Here is a 25,038-nt window from a genome sequence, read left to right on the forward strand (position 1 = left end):
ATAAACAATCTGATAAGTTGAGCAATAGCCTAAGAAAATATGAAGTGGATGCATGTTCCCCATAAAATTTGTTTATGCAACTGATCACTATCTATAAAAAAAAAAACAATGTCTCCAAAATGTCATGCTTATAAGGCAATCTTATATCAGAAAGAACAAAGTCTTAAGTTAATTTGTACATGAGCTATGCAGAACTATTCTACTGTATAGTCATAGTCATAGTCATATGGAAGTCCATCAAGTTTGTATGCATAAACAAATGTTAATAACATTAGCAGCATTATCCCATTAATCTGTGTCATGCTTATCTAATCAAAATTTTATCAGTTTCATTATACATATTAACTTCAAATTGTACTAGGTGTGGTTAATGTGCTGTTAGTGTTCTATTTTTGTCTATACCACAGGCCACTCTTTTACTGAAGGCTCCTCAGTCATATAGACCAGAGGAGGTTATGTGAGTGAGTTCATTTGCATGCTCCTCAGTAGTGATATGCAGCACCTGCCTGAGCTCAGTGAGGAGCATTTCTCTTTTCCATGTATGAACTCCTTGAAGATACAATGCCATGAGTGATGATTTATAAGCAATGTTTTCTATCTGTTTCAGACTTGCTTTTGTGTGTATCTTACATATATTATCTGGATACCCAACAATGACTTCCCCTACAAGCTCAAGACAAGGAATTGTCATGGGAAACTTGTTCTCATTTTTAGAATGGAAGCCCGGTGCTGCTTCTTCAACTCCTCCTTTCATATTTAGAATGGTTTCCATTCCAGGTTTAAGTTCCAAATCTCTCCCCTCTTCTCTATCCATTTTCTCTTTTTCAGAAGAACCATTGTCAAAGGGAACCTTGTTTACACTCTTTCTTTCTGCTGCTGATGTTTTAGTTAGCTTTTTCATCACTGGTTTCTGAAAGGAACTGCATTGAGCATCATCTGCCTTTATATCTTCTACTGAGAGTCCACAAACATTGGTTTCACCTTGCCTTTTATTGGCTCCAGTGGACCGCCTCCCTGGTTTCAAAGAAACGGTTTTGGCTCTAGTAGATCTTCTTTTATCTGCTTTCAAAGACATGTTCTTGGCTCTAGTAGATCTTCTTTCTGGACTTGAAGAAATGTATTGCACATTTTCATGATATGATTGGAGAGGTATTGGATGCAATTGATTTATTCCCTGGGTCTGATGATAGATACCAAATATAATCAGAGTTTGGGTTTTAGATTAAACAGAGTCATAAACATTGGGCATGAAAAACCAATGCATCTAAACAAAATGATGCCTTGTCTAAATTTTTTAGATCTACTTCTAATGAAATGTTGTTACTGTTTTAGGTTGGGTTACTGTTAGAACAATTGCAAAACTCAATTTCTTCTTTACAAAGTAACTATGGTACAAATTCATATTAGGATAAGACAGATAGCAACCCTGCCAATCAATTTTATGTAAGGATTCAAGCACAGAGGAGAAAACTCATAACAAGCATTCAACTCCAACATTACGGATTTTTCACTTCTAAGCCTTCAAGGCATTACTATATATGGCTGATGGCACACACATTATTTGGTTGAAGAAGGAAACATAATTAATGCCATCTGGAAGAGTTCATTCCATGAAAATACAGAATGGGTGGCCAGTGTGAAATGATGCAGATAATAAAGGGATTCAAACTCAAGAAAGAGCGATTAGCCATAAAACCCAATTCATGGCCATGTGAACAACTGCTAAAAAAAATTGCAAATCATGAGCTAAATACCAGACAGTAGCAAGAGTGTGTGAAAATCAACAACTGATAATTTAGTGTTTCCTTTTGCTCAGGTTTCTTGATGGGTATTTGTCTAATCCAGAAGATTGTTCATGTATCCCTTAAAGGCTACAGTGAAGAGTCAAGGCCTCTTTGTCTAAAATATTGAATATTGAAGTCACATTTTACCTGTTTTCCTGTAATATATACGCATAAGTTTTCCCAAGGTGCCTTCTAGGTTAAAAAAATATATTGTACCCCACCTACCCGAACGGTTGGCTTGACTCAAGTTTTTCTCAAATCAAATGGAAATGGCAGACAACTGTAATGAACCTTAAGGTTTCAACAGCTCTCACAGAGCTTGAGCTTGAAACAAAAGCAGGCATGAACAGAATCATAATGTTAACAATATCACATTTCTACAATTCATTTCAAACCATAACATTACCATAAAATTTATATAAAAACTATGATAAAATGGCAAATCATTTAAGATGTGTTGTGAGAGCTAGAGAGTGATATGATGACAGACCAATCAATATTCAAATCTCTGCTAGACGACCGTTATCATGACAGACCTCGTGAGTTCAATGTAATGACTAAAATTTTCAAAAAGGAACAACAGAAGAAAAATTGTACATGATTTTGAATTGAAAAAGCAGTCCACAAACCACTACCTTCCATGGCTGAGCTCAATGGGTAAACCTAAATTCTCAAATTTCTCTCATACCAATGTTAAACGAAAGGCTATTCTTACAATTCTTCAACAAAACTTTCAGAAGTACAACAGAAAGGGAAAAAAAATCTCACAGAAATCACAGGCATACTATGGAGATAAAATAACTAACTGCGTTTATTTACAAGAGTTCCAAACCAGGAGGGAGAACATCCAAACAAGCTAAGAATGGAACATGAACCAGTGAAATGAAAACATTTCTGTAGCCAAGGATGAAAAGGGCAAATTGAAGGCAATTGCATGCATAGTACATACCTGTGAAGGCTGAAGCCATTTTCCATCTACCCAATCGAGGTGAAGACGTAGTTGAGATATATGGTACTCTGATATCTGCTCAATCTGGGGGAAACAAACAACATATTTATCATCTGCCAAAACGGAGTCTATAACTCCTGCCCACCACCCATCTCGATCATATGCATCGATTTTTTCATGCAGCTCAAAGTGATTTCCCCCTAAAACAGGGGGCTCGGGCCTTATCAGACGAGCCTCCACTCTCTCCCTCAGTTTTGATTTGTTATCATCACTCATCAAATCCCTGAATTCAACGGCAAATTTTGCTCCAACCTTCCTCATTATGGTTGCTCTGAACCAGGCTCCATTAAAACCTTCTTCATCACACGACACTTCAACTCTGTCACCGGTTTTAAGACTACCCATTTCTCTCTCTCTCTCTCTCAACTCTGTAGAACTAACTACTCGGTTGAAAATGGAAGTGAAGCTAGTCACTAAAATAGAATTAAAGCAAGCCATGCAGAGGATGCCATCATCACATCTAGTGCCTTCTTTCCTTATTATTACTTGTTTTCATGATTTGGGTTTCGGTTTTATGATTGCTTTTCAGTTAGAGTTTGTTAATTTCTAAATTCTAGAAAAAAGCTAAGTTATATGATGGGGAGCTTTCCAAATTGTTTTTGGACCGTCTCTTGAATGATTTCAAATTGTGATTGTTCCTATTGTGATTGGTTCTTTTTTGTGGCTAATAGTGTGTGAATAATGTTTGAAGTTCCCACTCTATGGTTGAGAACTAGAGGAACATTCTTCCTTATTAGATATATTCATACTCTTATGATAGTTTTTAAATGCAATAATAGTTTATGTTTATTATTACTATTATTTATGCATGATGATGGTAGGTAAGTCTATAAGCATATTATAGGTAGATTAGTTTTAAACATCTAATATTTGTATTAAGTGTATACGATTGTTTAACCATTTGTATTTATAATAATATGGTCATGAATTATAGTGAATATTGAGTTATATTTTATATTAAATAGAATTATAAAGCATTTTCATTGTAATTGAGCTCATATTTTTATATGATGATTTAATGAATAAAGATTTTCACCTTTCTTAGATATGATTTGAGTCTTGATATACTTCTAAAGAGAGTTTGCAGATATGGATGTATATATTTTATGGATTACAAGATTTATTTAAACAATTTTGGTGATACATGTTGGACTTAATTTAAGAGCATATCATAAATGATGTTGATGCTTGATTTATAGAAGTATGTTTTGGTGGGATACACTTTGTTGTAAAGGATTCTTGCATTATCGAAGCATGACAAAAGTATTGGATTGATACTTTAATATAAGGAAATACATAGTTTATTGATTTCCAGTTCTTAGATGGGATCAAAATTTCCTAACAACCTTGTACCTAAGTATGCTTAATTAGAGTAGTAAGGAACCCTAGTCCCTATAAAATTGTGCCTAGGGGCATTGTTCATTCTTCTTGGGGTAACCAAATAAAACCAACATGACCTTAAATTAGAATATAGATTTTAAATGTGGTAGTTGTGATCTTGCAATAAAATTCAAGTTTGTGTTAATGTAATCATTTATGGCATGATTTTTTAGCCTAATGACAAGTGATTTGCCAAAAAAAAAAAAAAAAGCTTTTTTAATTGTAAGGCACCAACTCGTGGATGTCTATTGGAATCTTAATAACCAAGGCACATGTACCTTACTTGTCAATGTTTAGAGATAGAGTGACTAATTAATAAAGTAGCTAAGTGATGTCATAATAGAGGACATCCTTGGTCACCTTAGTAAACCCTATGTGATCTCTCTCTCTCTCTCTCTCTCACACACACACACACACACACACACACACACACACACACACACACACACACACACACACACACACACACATTTAACTATTTATAACATCATAAATTATAACTTTGTATAATGTACACTATATATTGTACCTTTGTCTTGGTGTGTGGTCACCCAATTCAAATTATCAAAACCTATTTTTGGTTGAAAGACTAAAAATATATTGTCATATCATCACATGTTGATCTCAATAGCTATAAAAAAACCACCTAATTTCTTTCTTAATTGTATTTTTTTGGCATGTCAATGACACATTGACCAATTTGAGCTCCTTTTCAAATATGTCAATGTCAAGTTTTGAATATTTGTTCCTCAATCCTAGTGTTTCAATATGACTATTTCGAGGTCAGTTTAATTGATAGAATATAGTTAGAATTGGGTATATATGAGGATTACCGATAATCTACAATCAAGCAATAATTAAGAATTCAAGATGATTTTAATCCAATCATATCCTTCAAATATTCTTCAAAGCTAAGCATTGTTGTAAATTACAATAATCCTCATGCAAGCATGTCTTTGTGATTGATCTCCTTAGTGTTTCATCCTATTATGTTATTGCATCAATACATATGATTCCATTCAAAGAGAGTTGGATAAAAAAGTCTAAGGTATAATATCTTTCATTCTAATTGAAATTTTCTATTTCAACTACATTTCAATTTGATTAGGTTAATTTCAAAATCGATGTTTTACCTAGGAAAATGGACCCATCAACCCAATATTTTCCTTATTTGCATGTGTAGGTTGAAAAATAAGTAGAAACAAATTTGGAAGTAGATAAAGTAGATGTAGACCTATAGGTTGAGCTTTTCAAGATCCAACAATCTTTGATCAAGGATGTCCTAAGCATCATTGACCAACACTTGTTTGAAATTTTTTAAGGGGAGATTGTGAGCAACTTCCTAATCTTGAAAATAAAAACTTCATCTTCATCAAACAATCTAGGTTCAAGGGCACTCTAAGAAACCACATCCTAATTTTAGCTCATATTTTAGACATAGGTCCCTTTCTATATTCTCTTTCTAGATCTATACCTCTAGTCTATATATTAGTTTTAAAAGTTTATATGTATGCTAGAAGCCCTCAATTTCTCATCTTTCGCCCTAGAACTAGCATTTAATTTACAAATTTTTTCTTAATCATTTTCAGCTCAAATAAGGAATAATAAATCCATCTTGTTCTCAATCACTTTAAACTATATTTGAGGTTGAGTCAAGTATATCCACTCTCCTTTAACACAATCAAGAGTAAAATAGACCATGTTCGTAATTCACATGCATAAGCTACTAAAAACATCGTGCCCTTCTCTAGCACTACATTTTTTTGATCTCCAATACATCTTTGATTTTTGTTTATTTTGTATTTTATTTTTCAAATTTGATTTACATCTATTTAATTGATTCATATTTGTAATCATTTCTAAAATATATCGTTTATGATTATCTTGTACAATCATACTACATTTTATGAATGGAGTTTTAATCTTCTTTTGGTGGTTCAATTTTGCATTTTATTAAAGATTTTCAAGATGCTCCCTTTTCTGCATACAATGATAGGTTAGGGTAAGTGCACCAAGTTGTGGTGCCAAAAGGGGGCTATAAGTGGCCACTTTTTTTTCCTACTGAAATCAATAATTTCTGAACTTCAACAAGAATTTAAAGATAGTTATGCTCAAAATTTTAAGATATGAAAAAAACAAAAGTAGCAGTCCTTTGAATCTAGTTTCTAAACTACTAATCTTTTTCAAAATGGTTTAGTTTCAGGTCCAGAAAAAACATAACATAGTGAAAATTGTGCCCCCCCTAAAATTTTAACTTTTTTTTGAAATTCTTTAATCGCTCTGGCCAAAAGTTACCTAACACCATGTAGTTTATCCTAGATTTTTTAGGTAATTTTATAATATGTATTTTTTTATAATGAATTTTGCAATTGGACACATCCCAAAAATATGAAATATCTGTGCACTCCCCCTAGAATTGATTGAAAACTAATCTAAAATCAAAACTTTTTTTTTTATACAAAGTGTGTAGAATGGAGTCTAGTTTCTAAAAAACTCAGTTCTTGCAAAATTTGACGAACAAGCTAAAATCTACACACCAATCAGTACATGTTGATTTTTGATAGAAAATGGACATACATTCAAAAGAAATTATAGTTGAAAGGCTTAAAATACTTCAAATTCAAAATAAATTATATGGTTAAATAGCTAACATAGAGATCTACAATGTCATGTAACTTGATTTTATTGATGCTCAACCATGAGAAAACTTGAAGGAGAGCATACAAGAAAAATCAATCATTTTTTGTATGTTTGCTACAAAACACGTCTTAGACCAGTTTAGAGACTCCAAATCTTTGGGTTGGACCCCCAAGGCAAATCCAAGCCTTAGGATTGGTACAATCCAAAGCTTTAAATAGTGTGTGTGCGCTATAGGGTATGCACGCTATGTAAAGCATTTTTAAATTCAAGCTTACATAGTGCATGCATGCTATAGTGCACACACACTTTGTAAGCCTACATTTCAATAGAGAGGGAAGGAGAGAGGGAAGGAGAGAGGGAGAGAGGGTAGAATACGTGAGAGAGTAGAGGATGGGGAGAGAGCAGGAGATGGGAGAGGGTGGGATAGGGAGAGAGAGAGAGAGAGAGAGAGAGAGAGAGAGAGAGAGAGGGGGGGGGGGGAGAGTAGGGGATGAGAGAGGGTGTGATAGGGGGGGAGAGATATGTATGTGAGCAATATATAGTAAAAGAGAGGAGTGGGAGAGAGATTTAGCTAGAGAAATGGAGGGAGAGAGAGGGAGAGGGAGGGAGGGAGGGAGAGAGAGAGAGAGAGAGAGAGAGAGAGAGAGAGAGAGAGAGTAGGGGTTGGGAGAGGGAGAGAGAGAGAGTAGGGGATGGGAGACAGTGGGATAGAGAGAGACAAAGGGAGAGGAGAGAGAGTAGGAGATGGGAGAGGGAGAGAGTGAGAAAGGATGAGAGAGGGAGAGAGAGGGGGAGATAGAGAGGTAGGGAGGGAGGGAGGGAGGGAGGGGGGGAGAGGGAGAGGGGGAGAGAGAAAGAGAGAGAGAGAGTAGGGGGTGGGAGAGGGAGAGAGATAATAGGGGATGTGAGATGGTGGGATAGAGAGAGATGGAGGGAGGGAGAGAGAGAGGGAGGGAGAGGGTGGGATAGGGGGGGGGAGAGAGAGAGAGAGAGAGAGAGAGAGAGAGAGAGAGAGTAGGGGTGGGAGAGGGAGAGGGAGAGTAGGGGATGGGAGAGGGTGGGATAGGGAGAGAAAGATTTTTCAGATAGTGCGTGCACACTTTATAGTGTGTACATACTATACTGTGTATGCACTATATGAAAACACCAAAAAATGGTTATAATGAAATTTTGGGTCCCTACTGACCCATATTCCTTTTTTTGTCTATTATATGTTCTTTTGTTATGACATAGAACACAGGTTTCATATTGTTGAAAGTTAGCAAACACCAAATTCAATCATTGGATACACTATTTGAATGCTATTTGAACATTCTTTCATGCAATTGGAAGCTAACAAACACCATATTAAATAATTGGATACACTATTTGAAGGCTATTTGAACATTCTTTCCATAGAAAAGGTTAGTGTAGTCCTTTTCAAATATTCTTTGTTACTATAGAGAAAATTTTTATTAGAATTTGACAGATTGTTTAATATATAGTGAATTCATTGAAATTTGTATGTTTGAATGAATTGTTATTTGGAAATGGTTAGAAATTTGACAAGTCATTTAATATATATTGTGTATTCATTGATATAATTGTAATTTATATATGTATTTGATTGATTTATAATTTACAAATTGTAAGTAATTCAGATGTTTGAATAATTTGGCATATAGAAATCATCATCATGCCAAGGAAGAAACCAAAAACTCAAACAACAGAAGAGAGGGAGAGAGATTTGACAATTAAAAGAGAAAAAATGAAACTACTACATGAACAAAGAAAATTGCAATGCAATAATGAAGAATTGTCTTTTGAAGAGGAACACAAACCACCAATACAAATAAACAAAGATGAAGAATTGGAAAGACAAAGAGAACGAATGAGACTCTTACACTCAAGAAGACAATTGAATTGTGAAGCTACACCAACTTCTAATGTTGGAGTCATATCATCATCTCATGTTGAAGAGACGCTAATTTCTACATCCAACAATGTATAGACTCCATCATGTCATGTTGGAGGCACAACATCAACATATAAAATAGGTGATATTCCATCTTTTGCATCTTATTTCCAAGGCACATCATCTTCAGTTCAAGGTATGCAAAAAAATCAATCTTATGTTGATGTTAAACATATTGAGGGAATGGAAGAGATTATAATACCTTCTAAAATTCATTTTAGAAGACCAAAACATTTGATTGATATTGATACTAACATATTGAAATCAATGCCTGACAAGATTAGCAAGTGTACTTGTCAAAGAAAAGTTAATCGTATGTGGAGATTATTCTTTGAAGAATTAAATATTACAGGTCAATGCCAATTATTTGTGGAAATAATGAAGAATTTTAAATTTAGGCCCATCATGAAGATTATTGGGCCAAAAAAAATGGATGATTCAAATGAAAAATGCACTGTAAATAATCTAATGAGTGCATATGACAAAGTGGGTTCTAAATCACACTCCAAAGATATTAATATCACAAGACGCATACTTACATCGACAATATTAAGTACCCAAATGAAGAAAGCTTGACTCATAAGAAAGATAAGAAAGATATTGAAAATTGGTAGAGGCACTCTAAGGAGAGCCATGGTAAGGTGTGAGAGATTGGAAGATCCAACAAGAAATGAGTTATGGACATTTAGCGATAGACTACTGCAAAAGGATAGAGAAATTAGTGAAGCTTTGAAATTAGTGATTGAAGATTTTTGTACAAATAACATGTGTGTTTCCCCTAATCAAAGAGATGTTGTAAGAATGAGGATTGGTAGCTGAAATCATGATCCACATGCGAAACATTTTTTGGACTCGACTCAAACACAATTTTTTATAAAATTTATTGGTATATATCCTCAAAATTTGAATAAGTCAAATATTTTTTGAGATAGGTTAACCTTTTTATGTGAAGAAAAATCCCACATGCACAACTTGGTGTTGTAGGATACATATTGATTTTTCTAACCATTTTGATGTTTTTAGGCATATATGTGTGTTTTTGCATTCTAAGCTTGTTTTGTAGGATTGTGACATGAATGAGCTACTTAGATCTTCAAAGGAATTCATATCCAACATTTTATGTGAAATAGTGGACGGTCAAAATTTTTACAAGACATCATGCTTGGATGGTACATGCTTACTTTGTGGTTCTTTGCATCTTTTATCAACTTGTGAACATATGGATAATACACATGCAATTGAAAAATGAAATAGTAGATTATGAAAAATATAAGATAGTGACATATGCTCTAAAAGATGGGAAATAAGGTAAAAAATGTGATTTAGTCATTGAAAATATTCCATTCTATGAGTTCATGAATATTTTTCATGAAAATATTATTTACGAGTATGCAAGGCATACACATAGAGCTTGATGGCTAGATTTGCAATTCAAATTGTGCAAGGATATACTTCCACTAGATACCATTTTTTCAATTGTAGACTTCACAAAGAACTAAATACTACAACCAAAAAATGAGGTGCAAGCAAAGTATTATACTTCTCAATAGGTTTCCATAGTTGTTCACATAACATTCATGCATTCACCTACAAGCATAGAGGATGACAGGAAGATATTGAGGGAATACCAGTTTTACATTAGTGATGATCGATCACATTCTATGGAGTTTGTACATGGTTGTTTTCAACTATTTTATGGAGATTTGGCTAATAGGGGCATACCATATTGCCAACACATTATTTGGTCAGACAATTGTGTATCTCAATTCAAGAATGCACAAATGTTCTATTGGTTGAGCAGGATGCACAAGTTGTCTAGAATTCAATATATGTGGAATTTCATAGAGGCTGGTCATGGAAAATGAGAGCACGATGGTGTAGCACATACATCAAAAGAGTCTTAGCTCATGAAGAACTAAAGTACAAAGATGAAGCAACATTGATAGATGCAAAATCCATCGTCCAGTGGTGTAACACTACAATGGGTCTAGCTAAGGAAGGCGAGTCTACTGTTCATGAATTTTTTTGGTTGATAGATAATACTAACATTGCACCATATGAAGATTTTTGTACACTAATAGGATCAAGTGAGTTGCCCTCTTTTAGAAGCTCTAATGTAGGTTCATGGAGTATCCACACATGTAGAATGACATGCTATTGTCCATCATGTGCAGAGGCCAATTGGGATGAGTGTGAGTTAAATAAATGGGTGAACAATTTAGATATATGGGTTTTGGACCCAATTGACACCTATAATTCTCTACAAGCACTGGAAATGATAGAGATGGATTCATCCATTGACTTTGATCGCTTGTCTGATCTAGTGCAACCTAGTAATATATATCTTTGTAAATTCAATATGTAACTTTATAACTTTTACCTAAATATTTGCTAAATCAATGACCACATTTTGCACATTTATCCCTACAGGCCATGTTTATTTTGTTATTGCACCTGAAGACAATGAAGAAGGGACAAATTATTATTTGTGTCATTGTGTCTAGGCCAATTTTTTTTGGATCACTCGCTTATAGATGGTGAAGGTTTAGAGTACCATATTGGTGCAGTGGTTGTAACTGATACATGGCTTAGATGATATTCTATGAAGAAACCTAACTTGTGGTTATTCAAGGATTAGCAAATAGAGAGGAAGATTCTTCATTATTCAAACCTTTTTGTCACATCAAGTGTCCACTTGATAAAATATGGTGGAAACCCAAATAATAAGACTCTTTGGAAGGTTCATGAGTTAGACCATGAGGCAATACTTCAGACATTAAAATGTAGAGCATATCTAGCTAGTTGATTAGATTGAATAGAAAGAGATGGAGGGAGAAATGGAGAGAGAGAGAAGAGACACTCCTCTTGAGGAGACACTGAAGAGACACAACCCTCTAGTAGGTAATGAATAGTCAGTCTAAGAATATGAAGCAAGTGCATCCAATAAAGAAAACACACATCATTGAAGGATACATATGCATATATGAAAATTAACTAATAAAAAAATAAAGGAATACCAATCTTGAGTATTGTATACAACAAAGATTTTTCCAACCAAAGGCAATAAGTCATTTATAATAGTTAGAAAATTAAGAACTAGATATATATGAACTAAATTATTCTTACATATGTATACAATATTATTGACCAAATTAGAATTAGCAAAATGATATTGCAAATAATCTCCATTACAATAGCATGGAAGCTTTGCGATTTTAATAGTTATATTCTTTAGTCCCAAAAAGGGACATTACAAATATTGCTCACTAATTCTTTACAATAGAAAATGTTTACAAAAAATGACATGTACTTGTATGTGGATATCATATATTACATAAACCCACATTGAAGCAACTGGTTTGCCGCTCAAAAACTAGTAACTGAAAGCAAGTGGGATCATAAAGATACCTTAATAAACTAGTATCCCCTTTACTCAAGCAACATCTTGGTCATCTACTTGAATGGAACATGTTTGGGAACTAACGATCTCCATTTAAACTAAAATCTCTAGAAGCAATTATATTTATTAGTGAAGGAGATGCACCCATTTGATCTACAATGACTTTATATTCATTAGGATTTCCACTTCTTGTTGATTGGGATATACCCTTTTGCCAATTTAGGAAATTAGTGGGTTTATTCATAGACCTCCTGGTAGTTGGTCACCTAAATGAGAACCTTGAGATTTATTAGGAACTCCATGAAAGAAATATGTACCTTGAGAAGCTCTCCATTTGTTAGCTGAATTAAAACCTTGGATTATAGACAGCTGGCCTTCATTGTAAAAATAGCAAGTCTGCCTCACCAAAGGTGGCAATGAGCTTTTTGTTGTTCTATTAAGATCATTAATATATTTTGATGATAAATTTGAGGGATCATGCCTAGCATGAGTATCCTGGCTTTCCAAGTCCTCTAAATGCAAGGCCATTGATGAATATGAATTTCTAATTGAAAAATATGTGGTGTTGGAATGAAGTGCATGACCAGATTCTTTGCCTACTAATGAGCCAATTTGAGGCTTCACTTCACATTGCTCCATGGATAATTCTATAGCACTTGTTACTTCTCTATCTATTTTTTTAAATCTGTGTACATGTGCATTGAAGAGCTTTTGTCACTACTTGAACTACTAGCAGATGGTGAGTATTCATCATTGTCATTTGACATAGGCTCACATGCATATGTTACTTCTTTCTTTTACCACTTTCCCCTTCCTAGATCTTCCTCATTATCTATAAATTCTTTCATGGGTCCAAGAAGGTCTTACCACTCTTTCTCATTAGCTATAGGTTTTGTCTCTTCATCCTAAGTAATTGGCATACCCTGGATAACACCAAGATAACCATTTTCTTTTGAAATATCATTTTCTCTTAGATTAATCTCTCTATTAAGTAGGTTTTCTATATATTCCTCTAAATATTTAATATATGTAGTTGCAATTCCATGCTCATTAAGAATATTCCTTGCACCATGGACTAATATATCATGTAATTCCTTAATAGTTTCATTGTTATTAGAATTCATAACTAGATTCTCCATGGCCAATTTTCTTCTTGATCACTGCAATATTTTTTCCTCAACTAAATTTTTTGTAATTAGTTGATATACAATCATAGTTTTCCTTTGGCCAATTCTATGGGCTCGGGATTGAGCTTGTAGATCCACAAAAGGGTTGAAGAGTAGTATTAGCATGTAGTCATTCACTAACATCACATCTTTATAACAACTAAATTTCGGTGCAATATAAGCATTAGTTCTTAGAAAAATTAAATAGTACAACATACCATATATAATAACTATGTTGACACTTAGATGCATCTTATAATAAGTTGAAATTAGATAACCATTAAAACACTTTGTAAAGTACAACCTACATATCATATACAACCACATCAAGTGAGTTCAAATTAATATATAACCACTTGCCAACTGGTGAATCTCTCCAATTGTTCATTGTGAGATGAAACGATTTATTCCATTAGCTTCAAGTGGCTGGGTAAACCCTAGTTCCAAGCTTGTCCTATCCCGTTGAGTGCTCAAATATTCTTGGGTGAGACAAACCAAATTGACCCCAAGAGTCATTAAATGCCATAGGGCAATGATCTTTGATAGGGCATATCTCAGAGCTTGTGTGAGGTATGGATGCAATTTTGGGTGCTACAAGATCATATTTTCAGCACCTACAATAACCTATCTCTCTTTTTGGAGATCAAATTCCATTTTGATTTTGTGGCCCCACCTCGAGTGATGTTGAAACTTGTAGTGTTGGCTAGTACAAAGTCACCAATTGGTGAATCTCTCCAACTATTCATCATGGGATAAAACCTGTTCCATTAGATCTAGGTGGATGGGTAAACTCTAGTTCTAAGATCTTCCTATACTATTGAGTGCTTGAACATTCTTGGGCATGCCAAACCAAATTGACCCTTAGAGTCACTAATTGCCATAGAGAAGTAATCTTTGATAGGGCATATCTCAGAGCTCATGCAAGGTATGGATTTAATTCTAGGTGCTATAGGACCATGTTTCTATCACCTACAATAACCTCTCTCACTTTTTGGAGATCAGATTCCATTTTGATTTTGTGGCCCCATCTTTGGTGATGCTGAAACTTGTAGTGTTGGCTAGTACAAAGTCCCCAACTAGTGAATCTCTCCAACCATTCATTGTGGGATCAAACTCTCTATTCCATTAGCTCTAGGTGGCTAGGTAAACCCTAGTCCCAAGGTTGTCTTGTCCCGTTGAATGCTTGAACATTCTCAGGCACACCAAATTGAATTGACGCTAAGAGTCACTAAATGCCATAGGACAAAAATCTTTGATAGGGTATATCTCAGAGATCGTGTGAGGAATGCATGCAATTATAGGTCCTACAAGACCATGTTGCTGACACCTACAATAAACTCTCTCTCTTTTTAGAGATCAAATTTTGTTTTAATTTTGCAGCCCCAACTTGGGTGATGTGGAAACTTGTAGTGTTGGCTAGTACAAAGTCACCAACCAGTGAATCTCTCCAAACGTTCATTGTGGGATCAAACTATCTATTATGTTAGCTCTGAGTGGTCGAGTAAACCCTAGTTATAAGCTCATTCCATCTTATTGAGCGCTCAAACATTTTCGGGTATGCCAAACCAAATTGACCCTAGGAGTCATTAAATGCCATAAGGTAGGGATCTTTGACGAGGCATATCTCGAAACTTGTGTGAGGCATGGATGTGATTCTAGGTGCCATAGGATCATATTTTTGACACCTACAATAACCTCTCTCACTTTTTGGAGATCAGATTCTATTTTGATTTTACGGCCCCATCTCGGGTGATGCTAAAACTTGTTGTGTTGGCCGATACAAAGTCACCAATTGGTGACTCTCTCCAACCATTTTTCATGACATCAAACTCTCTATTTCGTTATCTCCAAATGGCTAGGTAAACCTAGTCTTAAGCTTGTAATTGTCCCTTTGAGTGCTCAAACATTCTCAGGCATGCCAAACCAAATTGATCCTAAGAGTCACTAAATGCCATAGAGTAGTGATCTTTGATGGGCATATCTTGGAGCTCGTGTGAGATATGGATGCAATTCTAGGTGCTACAAGATCATGTTACTAACACCTACAATAAAATATCTCTCTTTTTAGAGATCAATTTTTTTTTTGATTTTGTGGCCCCATCTCAGGTGATGCTGAAACTTGTAGTATTGGCCAGTACAAAGTTGCCAACTAGTGAATCTCTCCAACCGTTCATCGTGGGATTGAAGTATTTGTTCCATTAGCTCCAAGTAGCTAGGTAAACACTAGTCCTAAGGTTGTCCCATCCCATTGAGCACTCAATCATTCCCAGGCATGTCAAATCAAATTGACCCTAAGAGTCACTAAATGCCATAGGGCAACAATCGTTGATGCGATATATCTTAGAGCTTGTGTGAGGTATGGATGAAATTTTGGGTGCTACAAGATCATGTTGCTGATACCTATAATAACCTCTCTCACTTTTTGGAGATTGAATTTCATTTTGATTTTGTAGCCCCAACTCAGGTGATGCTAAAACTTATAGTGTTGACTAGTACAAAGTCACCAACTGGTGAATCTCTCCAACCATTCATCATTGGATTGAACTGTCTATTTTGTTACCTCCAAGTGGCCAGGTAAACCCTAGTCCCAACCTCATCCCATCTTGTTGAGCGCTTGAACATTCTTGAGCATGCCAAAACAAATTGACCCTAAGAGTCACTAAATACCATAGGGAAACAATCTTTGATGGGGTATATCTTGGAGCTCAAGTGAGATATGGATGCAATTTAGAGTGCTACAGGATCATGTTTCTAACACATACAATAATCTCTCTCACTTTTTGTAGATCAGATTCTATTTTGATTTTGTAGCCCCATTTCAGGTGATGCTAAAACTTGTAGTGTTGGCCAATACAAAGTCACCAACTAGTGAATCTCTTCGACTATTCATCATGGGATCAAACTATATATCCCATTAGTTCTGTGTGGCTAGGTAAACCCTAGTGCCAATCTTGTACCATCCTATTGAGTGCTTGAACATTCTCGGGCATGCCAAACTGAATTGACCCTAAGATTCACTAAATGCCATAGGGAAATGATCTTTGATAGGGCATATCTTAGAGCTCATGCAAGATATGGATGAAATTCTAGGTGCTACAAGATTTTGTTAAAGACACCTACAATAACCTCTCTCACTTTTTGGAGATCCAATTCCATTTTGGTTTTGTGGCCCCATCTCGGTTGATGCTAAAAATTTTAGTGTTGGCTAGTAGAAAGTCATCAACTACTAAATCTCTCCAACCATTCATTATGGGACTAAGCTATCTATTGTGTTAGCTTTGAGTGTTAGATAAACCCTAGTCCTAATCTCATACCATCCTATTGAGTGCTCAAACATTCTCAGGCACACCAAACCAAATTGACCCTACGAGTCACTAAATGCCATAGGAAAATGATCTTTGACAGTGCATATCTCAAAGCTCATGCGAGGTATGCATGAGATCCTAGGTCCTACAAGATCGTGTTGCTGACACCTACAATAACCTCTCTCTCTTTTTGGAGACTAGATTTCATTTTGATTTTGTGGCCCCATCTTGGGTGATGCTGAAACTTGTAGTGTTGGCTAGTACAAAGTCACCAATTGGTGAATCTCTCTAACTATTCATTGTGGGATCGAACTATCTATTCTGTTAACTCTAAGTGGCTAGGTAAACCTTAGTTAAAAGCTCATCTTGTCCCATTGAGCACTCAAACATTCTCGGGTATGCCAAATCAAATTGACCCTAGGAGTCATTAAATGCCATAAGGCAGTGATCTTTGATGGGGCATATCTTAGAACTCATGTGAGGCATGGATGCAATTCTAGATGCTACAAGATCATATTGTCAACACCTATAATAACCTCTAGTTTTTTTTGGAGATTGAATTCCATTTTGATTTTGTAGCCCCATCTCAGGTGTTGCTAAAACTTGTAGTGTTGGCTGATATAATATCACCAACTGGTGAATCTCTCCAACCATTTGTAATGGGATCAAACTGTCTATTCTGTTAGTTTTGGGTGGCCGACTAAACCCTAGTCCAAAGATTGCAACTATCCCTTTGAGAGTTAGTGTATGCACCCAAAAATGGTCGCCTAGACTATGGGCCCCCATTATTCAATTTATCAATTTATCAAATTTTCTGAATCAATGGTTTGTAATATTTTATTAAATCAATTTCCTTGATCAAATTCAATTTATTTCATTTCTAAGATTGATCATTTTATTCCAAGTCTTATTTAATTAAAAGAAAATCTTCTCTTTTAATTAAATAAAATAAAATTCCATTTTAATTAAAAGAAAACCTCTCTTTTAATTAAACAGTTCATCCACATTTAATTAATTAAGAGAAAAACCTCTCTTTTAATTTAATTAAATATCTTCTATTTAATTAAAAAGAACTTGCTCCCTTTTAATTAAATAAAAATCCCACTTAAATATCTCTTTTGATGAAAAAAAGAAATAAAATAAATTCTTTTTATTTAATTTCTCTACACTTAAAGATGTGATCTAAGTGGGATTTATCTTTCCACTTTCTCCTCAACCACTCCTCTTTTCTCATTGGTGGAATTTTGTCTCACATGGATCAAGCTCTATTATCCCATATTCGTTGTGAGAAGCCTCTCACCTCCATAATTTCCTTTATAAGGGAGAGCCCTCTCCTCATGTTAGACACCCATGATTATGCTATCGTTATGCTGCAGGTTTGAAGACCAATTTTTGAAAGAGTTTGAATACAAAAGCTTTTTGTGGAGAACTTCTATTTTCTTGTCTTTTTCTCTCTTGCACCCATCATGGGCTTTTAGCTTAGATCTTGCATTTATAGATTAGATTTTGCTTTCATAGATTAGATCTTATTTTCATGCATATTTGAAGATCATGGAGACTAGCATTCTTGCTTTTCCTCTTTGAATCTCTCATCTCATGGTGTACTTGCATAGGCACAAAAATAGGTCAAACTGAGGGCCTTCATTGCAAACCCTTGCACTCTATGAGTAGAGAGCTATGGATCGATTTGTGAGGGCTCATTCTTGAGTTTTCTTACATGTAATGATTCATAGAAGTGTGACAACATTTTAGCACACATTTTTGGCGCCCACCGTGGGGCTTGAATCAAGTTTCTAGCTTCAATTGCTTTTATTTTTCATCTCTAGTTTTTTACAGCAGCATATTGGATCTAATCAAGTGCTTTTGTAAATTTTTCACTTTGGTTTTAAGGCCAACCCATATATAGATTGGTTTGCAGGCAAAAAAATCTAGTTGGTTAAAAGATTCAATCATATATTTTAAACCACTTAGATTTTGGTTCTAAATTTTTTTTTGTGGGTTTTTTATGTGCCCAACATGTCCCAGTTCAATTTTCAGATTATTTTGACATGATTTGCGCGAGTTATGAATTTCTCTTTATTTTTCATAAAAAGCCGTTTTTGATCGCAAATCAGCGTATTTTTAAAAAAAATTTATATTTTCAGAAAGATTTTTGAATTCTAATGGGGGTTCTTTCTTTGTGCTTTGAATTTTGAGGCCTTATTAAAGATCAAAAACTCGATTTGATGAATCTAGCCTATTTTGAAAAATTTGGTCCCTAGGGCACAAATGAAGAATTTTTTTTGAATTTCTTACATTTTTGGAAAGCTCTTTAGTTTTTAGAAGGGGTCTCTTCTTTTCATTTCTATTTTTGGGTTTAAAATCATAGCAAAAAAAAGGTCTAATCATGTTGACTAGGTTATTCGTATTTTTTTTGCAGGGATTTTCGTGTTTTTTTGGTTTTTTCTGTTAACTGCTCACTATTTTGGGTTTTTCTGTGTTTTCTGATTTTTTTGGAACAACATAGCAGCAAGTTATGATTTCATTGGAAAAAAGTGCTAAAGTTGTTAAAAATAGGTAAGATCTACTAAGCGCGTTGTGAGGACTTCAGGTATTCTTCTTTGGCTGATAACACTTTGATTTAGAACCTTAAAATGAACCTCTCATGTGTCTAGCTTGTGTGTTTTGCTTATGCTTTTAGTTTTCAAACACATGCATAATTGATACTAGGTTGTAATCTCCATTGATTTTTATTTAGCAAGCTTGATTATTAGTGATAGATTTAGGTAGCTATATTGGGTTATTGGACTCACTGAATCCGCTGGCCCCTCATTCCACCCCGTGGTTGCAAGATCAGTGCCACATTAAAGGGGAGAGGTCTACAGGATAGAAGTGTTAAGTGCTCCACTTGGCAACCCTCTTGTGCTTTCTAGAACTCACTAATCTTTGAGTTGTGGACTCATTTTGGCTTGTGTGAGGGGTTAAGTGTTCCACATATTTGGACTCACCTTGCATTAGTTAAAGCGTTAAGTGTACCACCTTGTGCTTTTTGATTATTCTTGGATAGATTTGCTTTTGAAGAATTAACATCTGTACACACATAGTAATTAGGCCCCATGAATACTATTCGTGGATCTTGAGGGAGTGAGTTCCTAGTGAAACTCCTCTCAAAGACAGATTCCTTGTAGGTGGGGAGGATACTTTGAGAATCTCTTAGATAGATGGATCTTCAACTTGTTCATTGAGGCATCCTTTCTTCGGAGAGGTTGATAGATCACTAGGGGTTGATATCATAGATCTTGAGATAATCTTAGTTAGCGTGTCAGATTAATCTGCTTGCTTTGATTGGGCTAAAAGTGAAAAGGTGTCAAAACCTTGGATCTGAAAGCTAAGTCCCCTTGTGGTCCACTATTGTGAGTCGGTCACCTTTAGAGAGTGTTAACCATAGTAGACAATCCCTATATAGGGAAAACTGCGGACGGAACCTCAAGCGGTAATAGCCACTTCTGCCGTGGTTGCAACAATCGCTATATAAATGTCCTCATGGAAGAAATCTCCATGGGGTATGTTTCATTGTGGGTTGTCAGATCTCCCTAGCAGCTCTTGAAGATTAAGTTCTCAGACTGTGTCAAAACCTCGGTGTGCCGGGATTGGAGGTCACCTCTGTGAATCATAAAAGTTGCAGAGTCAAACCATTACTAAAACCTTAGAGAGGATAACTTTTATTTTCTAGGGATGTATGCAATGATTGTGAAACTCTTTGAGAACATACACAATTAGCTCTCTTAGGAATTAGCATAAACTAAGTCACTTGATTGCTCATGCGCAAGGTTGCTTTTGCCCTTGCTCATTGTTTGAAGACTGTTTTCTTGAAATCCCTATTTTCTATCTTGCATGCTTGGTTTATGATAAAGAATCTATTGATACATCTAGTTGGATATTTAAAATGAACAAAATCTAAGTTCTTGAGTTGAGACTTTACGATCGAATAACTTTGTTATCCCATTATTTCTAGTCTCCCTAGGTTGGTCCTATTTGGATTAGGCTACTTTTCTCATTGTTAAAAGCCTTTTTGCACCATGGGTTATTGTGCTTTGACCTCTTGAATTAGTAATCATTGATTTCACAAGAGACCTTGTTTGGAGTTGGTAAGTTAGAAACCGTCCTTATTGAGAAAGATATACACTTGGATCCTTTGATATTACACTTGGAGAGTCTTAGTAATCTCTTGTCCATTTACTTTCATAAAAATTCAATTTTAATTATTTATAATTTGGGTAAATCATCCTCCTGGTCCATATGTGCTAGGGTATTCACCCAAAGTTGTGGGCACCTTTGTGGCAGTGTTGGTTTACACCTATTGCAAAATTCTATCTTATCACATCTATTTTGAACAAGTGAGAGCTTTTACTATCCTAGTTTGGTACCAATGTTTCTTAGGGTTATCCTATCAACTAGTACATTTTCTTTCATGTTGATTACAAGTGCTATTACATGTTTCTCAACATTCAAATGATCTCAAATGGTATCAAATTTCTCAAAATGACTCTTGGTCTTCTTTCTTCTTCATCTTCCATGTCTTTCTAGGCTCTCATTTCCATTATTCCTCTTCGTCATGTCTTCTTGATTCTTTTCCTCCTATTATCATATAGTCTACCTTCTTCTATTCATTCTTTCTCTTCTTCCATACTTGATTCTTCTTCTTCTAGAACCATGGATCTTAGATATCTTTTTAGGGATCCTCATTTGAGCTCAGATGAAATCCACCTCCTTCTTGAATTTGAAAAGTGTTGTCACTCCAATAGATGCATGGATGCTAACGTTGCAACAAAAATGATTAAAAAAATGGATAAGTCAGACACCTTTGCTAGGATCATGTGCAAGATCAAATCACAATATCCTTCTTCCAAATATTTTCCATCTTCCAAGTCTTATCTTGATTCACTAAATATCATACAGATTCTTCATCCTCCAAGTCTTATCATGATTCTTCTAAATATCATATAGATTCTTTATCCTCCAAGTCTTATCAAGATTCTTCTAAATATCGTTCAAATTCCTTATCTTCCAAGTCTTATCATGATTCTTCTAAATATCCTTCACATTCTTCATCTTCTAAGTCTTATCATGCTTCTTCTAAATATCATTCACATTCTTCATCTTTTAAATCTTACCATGATTCTTCTAAATATCATCAATCTAGGTCTTCACCTACTTCTTCTTCACAATATCATTCTTCTTCTACTTCTACCAAGAGTCTTATTCCTCTTATTGAGATAGATCTTAATGAACAACATGAAAAGTCTTGCGATATGCTTATCTACAATGCCTATAGTGACAATGATTATGATAATGATGATTATTACATTCCTACAGTTCCTAAAAGTCCTCCTAGTCCTATGCTTGTGCTTAAAGGGGATGAGTCACAGATGGATATTGATGGTAATCCACATGAATCAAATCTTGAAAACAACATTGATAAATTTTGTGAACAATACCTAAATGATAAATCTGCATTTTTTGATGAAGAGAAAGAATTTTTTTGTGCTGAAATACAACATCAGTGGGATAAGAGTTCCTCTTCTAAGAACCCTCATGCTGAAAATAAAGAATAAACTCTTGAGCAAGATCATGTTAATGTTGAACCTTTGTCTTCTGATTCTCCCCTTCCATCTTCTACTTCCTCCACTATCCATACATTCCCTAAAGATTCCAAGACTCTCAAATCTTCTACCAATCATTCATCCAACAAAGATCCTTATGATTTTCATGCAGTTCCCTATAGTTATCCTCAAGGGCTACCTCTTAAAGAAACTCAAGCTAACCTTCACTTGGCTACAAATACCTTTGACAATGCTAAACCTAAGGAGCCTAAGCCTTCATGCACTATAATGCCTACTTCAGCTAGTCCTTCATCATCTATTCCAAAGTCTTCCATACAATTCCAACATGCTTCCTTCTCCTTAGCACTAGCTTCATGTCAAGAGGACTCTAAAAATGATAAAGAAAAGAATATAAAGAAAGATCAAGATCAAGAACCTTCCATGTCATCCAATAATTTTCACAATGTCTCTGGTCCATTTCATGGTTCTTTTGATCCCTTACACCCTTCCTCATTCATTCCACCATGTCTTAAGTCTTCTCCTAAGAAAGATCAAGATACTACTTACACTACTGAGCTTATTGACAATCAAAATGACCTTAATATAGTTGCACCTTCCAAAGATGATACTTCCATTAAGGTTATTAAAAATAGTGTTGTTACTTCCATTGTTGAGCCTATTGAAAATAAAGAGAGAAACTCTACACTTATGCTATCCAAAGATTCTTGTCAAGATCAAAGTATTCCATCTTCTTGTTCTACCACTCCATGTTCCCTTCCACTTTCTACTCTTCCTAAGTCTTCTCAAGCTATAAGTTCTCCTATTAAAGAAGTTGCTCCTATTCAAGATGTTCATGATATTATTGAAAATCCTAATGTTCACTCTAAAGATGCTGATGTCCTTGACTGTCATATAGATATTGATGAACTTATTGATTACCCTTTTGCATCTTCCACATCCATCCTTGGACCTCCCCCACCAATACTAAATCCTTCACATTTTCCTTCCATCTTGGGTCCTTACATCCCTCCCTATCCTATCTTTCCTCAAGATCAACGTAGATGCATATCCTTGAATTCTTTTCATCCACCCACTCACCTAAACCAGTCATATCATCCTTCTTCTTCCACAAGTCCCAAGTCTTTTGGAAGTAACTTCAATGTTCAATACAAGAAAAAGAAGCAATTCAAGAATCCATATAAAAAGGTAGACCACCATGTCTCATCTAAATGACATGGGGGCATAAAGTCAAAAGAGATATCTAAGAAAAAAATTACAAGACAAGTATGGGTTCCAAAATCCATCATTGAAGATATTATCTCTAAATCATCAAAAAGAAATGAAAAGAATCCTAAGGCTATATGGATTCCAAAATCTCTCTTGAGAGAGTCTAATGTTGAACAACAATTAAATTTGACATTCAAGCTTCCAAAGAATTTCGCTTCATCTTCTTCCAAAAGCATTCTTCCATTCCATGTGCCTAAACTGCAACCTTTTCTATCCACTCACCATATTCCTTCACATATTACTTCATTCACATTTTCTCCATCCTTTCGCCACCCTTCAAGGTGTGTGTTGACGTTGATTTTGCCTTCATTTCCATTTTTCAATCTCACTCACTTCGCATAAAGCCATATCCTCCATTTTTGTCTCCCATCTTTCTTTCCCTATTAGCATCTTTGAGCATATCATTTGAATTCCTTTGTATATCATGGTTTAAACATTCAAAGAGAATTATCTCAAAAGCTTGACTTCTTCCAAAAAAAAAAAAAATTGAAAAAGATTGAAAAAAAAAAAAAAGAAAGAAAAAAAATGAAAAATTTGAAAATGTGCCTTGGTGAAAACCTGGTAATCAGGCACCTTGGTAGCAAAAGTAAAGAGAAATAAATTCATCCTATGGTGAAAACCACTCCCTTGTGGTGCCTTGGATAAGTACCATGATGAAAATCTAACAAATAGGAATCATGTGTAGTTCTTCTACATCTTTCATCCATTTCGTCTTCTCTCTTTGATCTTGACAATGTTGACCTATACACAAACATTTGGCTATCTTGTGAGCTATCTTATGATGATCTTGTTTTCATTCCTTTCATGTTTAGCCTTCATATCTATTTTCTTCCATTCATTCTAGTCTTTTGCTACCCTTTTCCCATTTACCCCTTTGGTCTTTGATCTAATAAAATAGAGTAAAATATGATGCTATAAAGTCTCTTGACATGTCTACTTCTTTGGATTGCATCTTTCCCACCTTTACATTATGCTTTCATGAATTATCATATACTGGCCTTTCATTTCTTGTCCAAATGTTCTTTACATGACAAATTTTCCCTAGCTTGGGTACTCTTGAGGAGTCAACCTTTGAAGATCACTTTCACTTGCTTCATACACTCCTTGCTTATCCATAATATCCATTAGCTTATTGCTTCATCATGTCCTCCACCTTGTTAGACATTGGGACTGCACGATGTGATCTTTCTTAAGAGTTTAATGCCCATTCTATCTAGGGGTATCTTTGTAAATATTTATTGATCCTGAAAAAAAAATTCAAAAAAATTGATATATTTAAAAAATCCAAAAAAATGATATATTGTAAAAATTCTAAAAATTGAAAAATGTCCTGAAAAAAATGATCATCTTAGTGACAACCTAGCAAAAGGCACTTTGATGTATCTACAAAAAAATTATATATTCCAAAAATACAAAAAAAAAAAAAAAAATTCAAAAATTCAAAAAAAATAGAAAAAGTGCCTTGGTGAAAACCTAGAAACAGGCGCCTTAGTAGCAAAAAAAAAAAAAAAAAAAAAAAAAAAAAAATCCA

General features: G+C 34.9%; 1 protein-coding gene across 1 annotated transcript; it reads right to left on the minus strand.

The window, feature by feature from the left end:
- Positions 1-308: 308 nt before the first annotated feature.
- Positions 309-3,164, minus strand: LOC149543048 (uncharacterized). The gene is made up of 2 exons (XM_089796239.1): positions 2,734-3,164; positions 309-1,180 (listed from the first exon to the last, which is right to left on the minus strand). Exons 1-2 carry the CDS (start codon positions 3,136-3,138, stop codon positions 431-433), a joined length of 1,155 nt encoding a protein of 384 aa, XP_089652365.1. The 5' UTR covers positions 3,139-3,164; the 3' UTR covers positions 309-430.
- Between the last annotated feature and the right edge of the window lie 21,874 nt (positions 3,165-25,038).

Source organism: Cupressus sempervirens, chromosome 8 (assembly GCF_028749045.1).
Source record: "Cupressus sempervirens isolate cs-2001-9-10 chromosome 8, ASM2874904v1, whole genome shotgun sequence".
In the NCBI taxonomy this organism is placed as follows: domain Eukaryota; kingdom Viridiplantae; phylum Streptophyta; class Pinopsida; order Cupressales; family Cupressaceae; genus Cupressus; species Cupressus sempervirens.

Bases quoted from the DNA above. Each gene is read 5' to 3' on its own strand.
- LOC149543048 (XM_089796239.1), bottom strand. From the start codon at position 3,138: ATGGGTAGTCTTAAAACCGGTGACAGAGTTGAAGTGTCGTGTGATGAA. The intron at 1,181-2,733 runs GTATGTACTATG...ATCTATCATCAG, and splicing joins AATGGCTTCAGCCTTCACAG to ACCCAGGGAATAAATCAATT.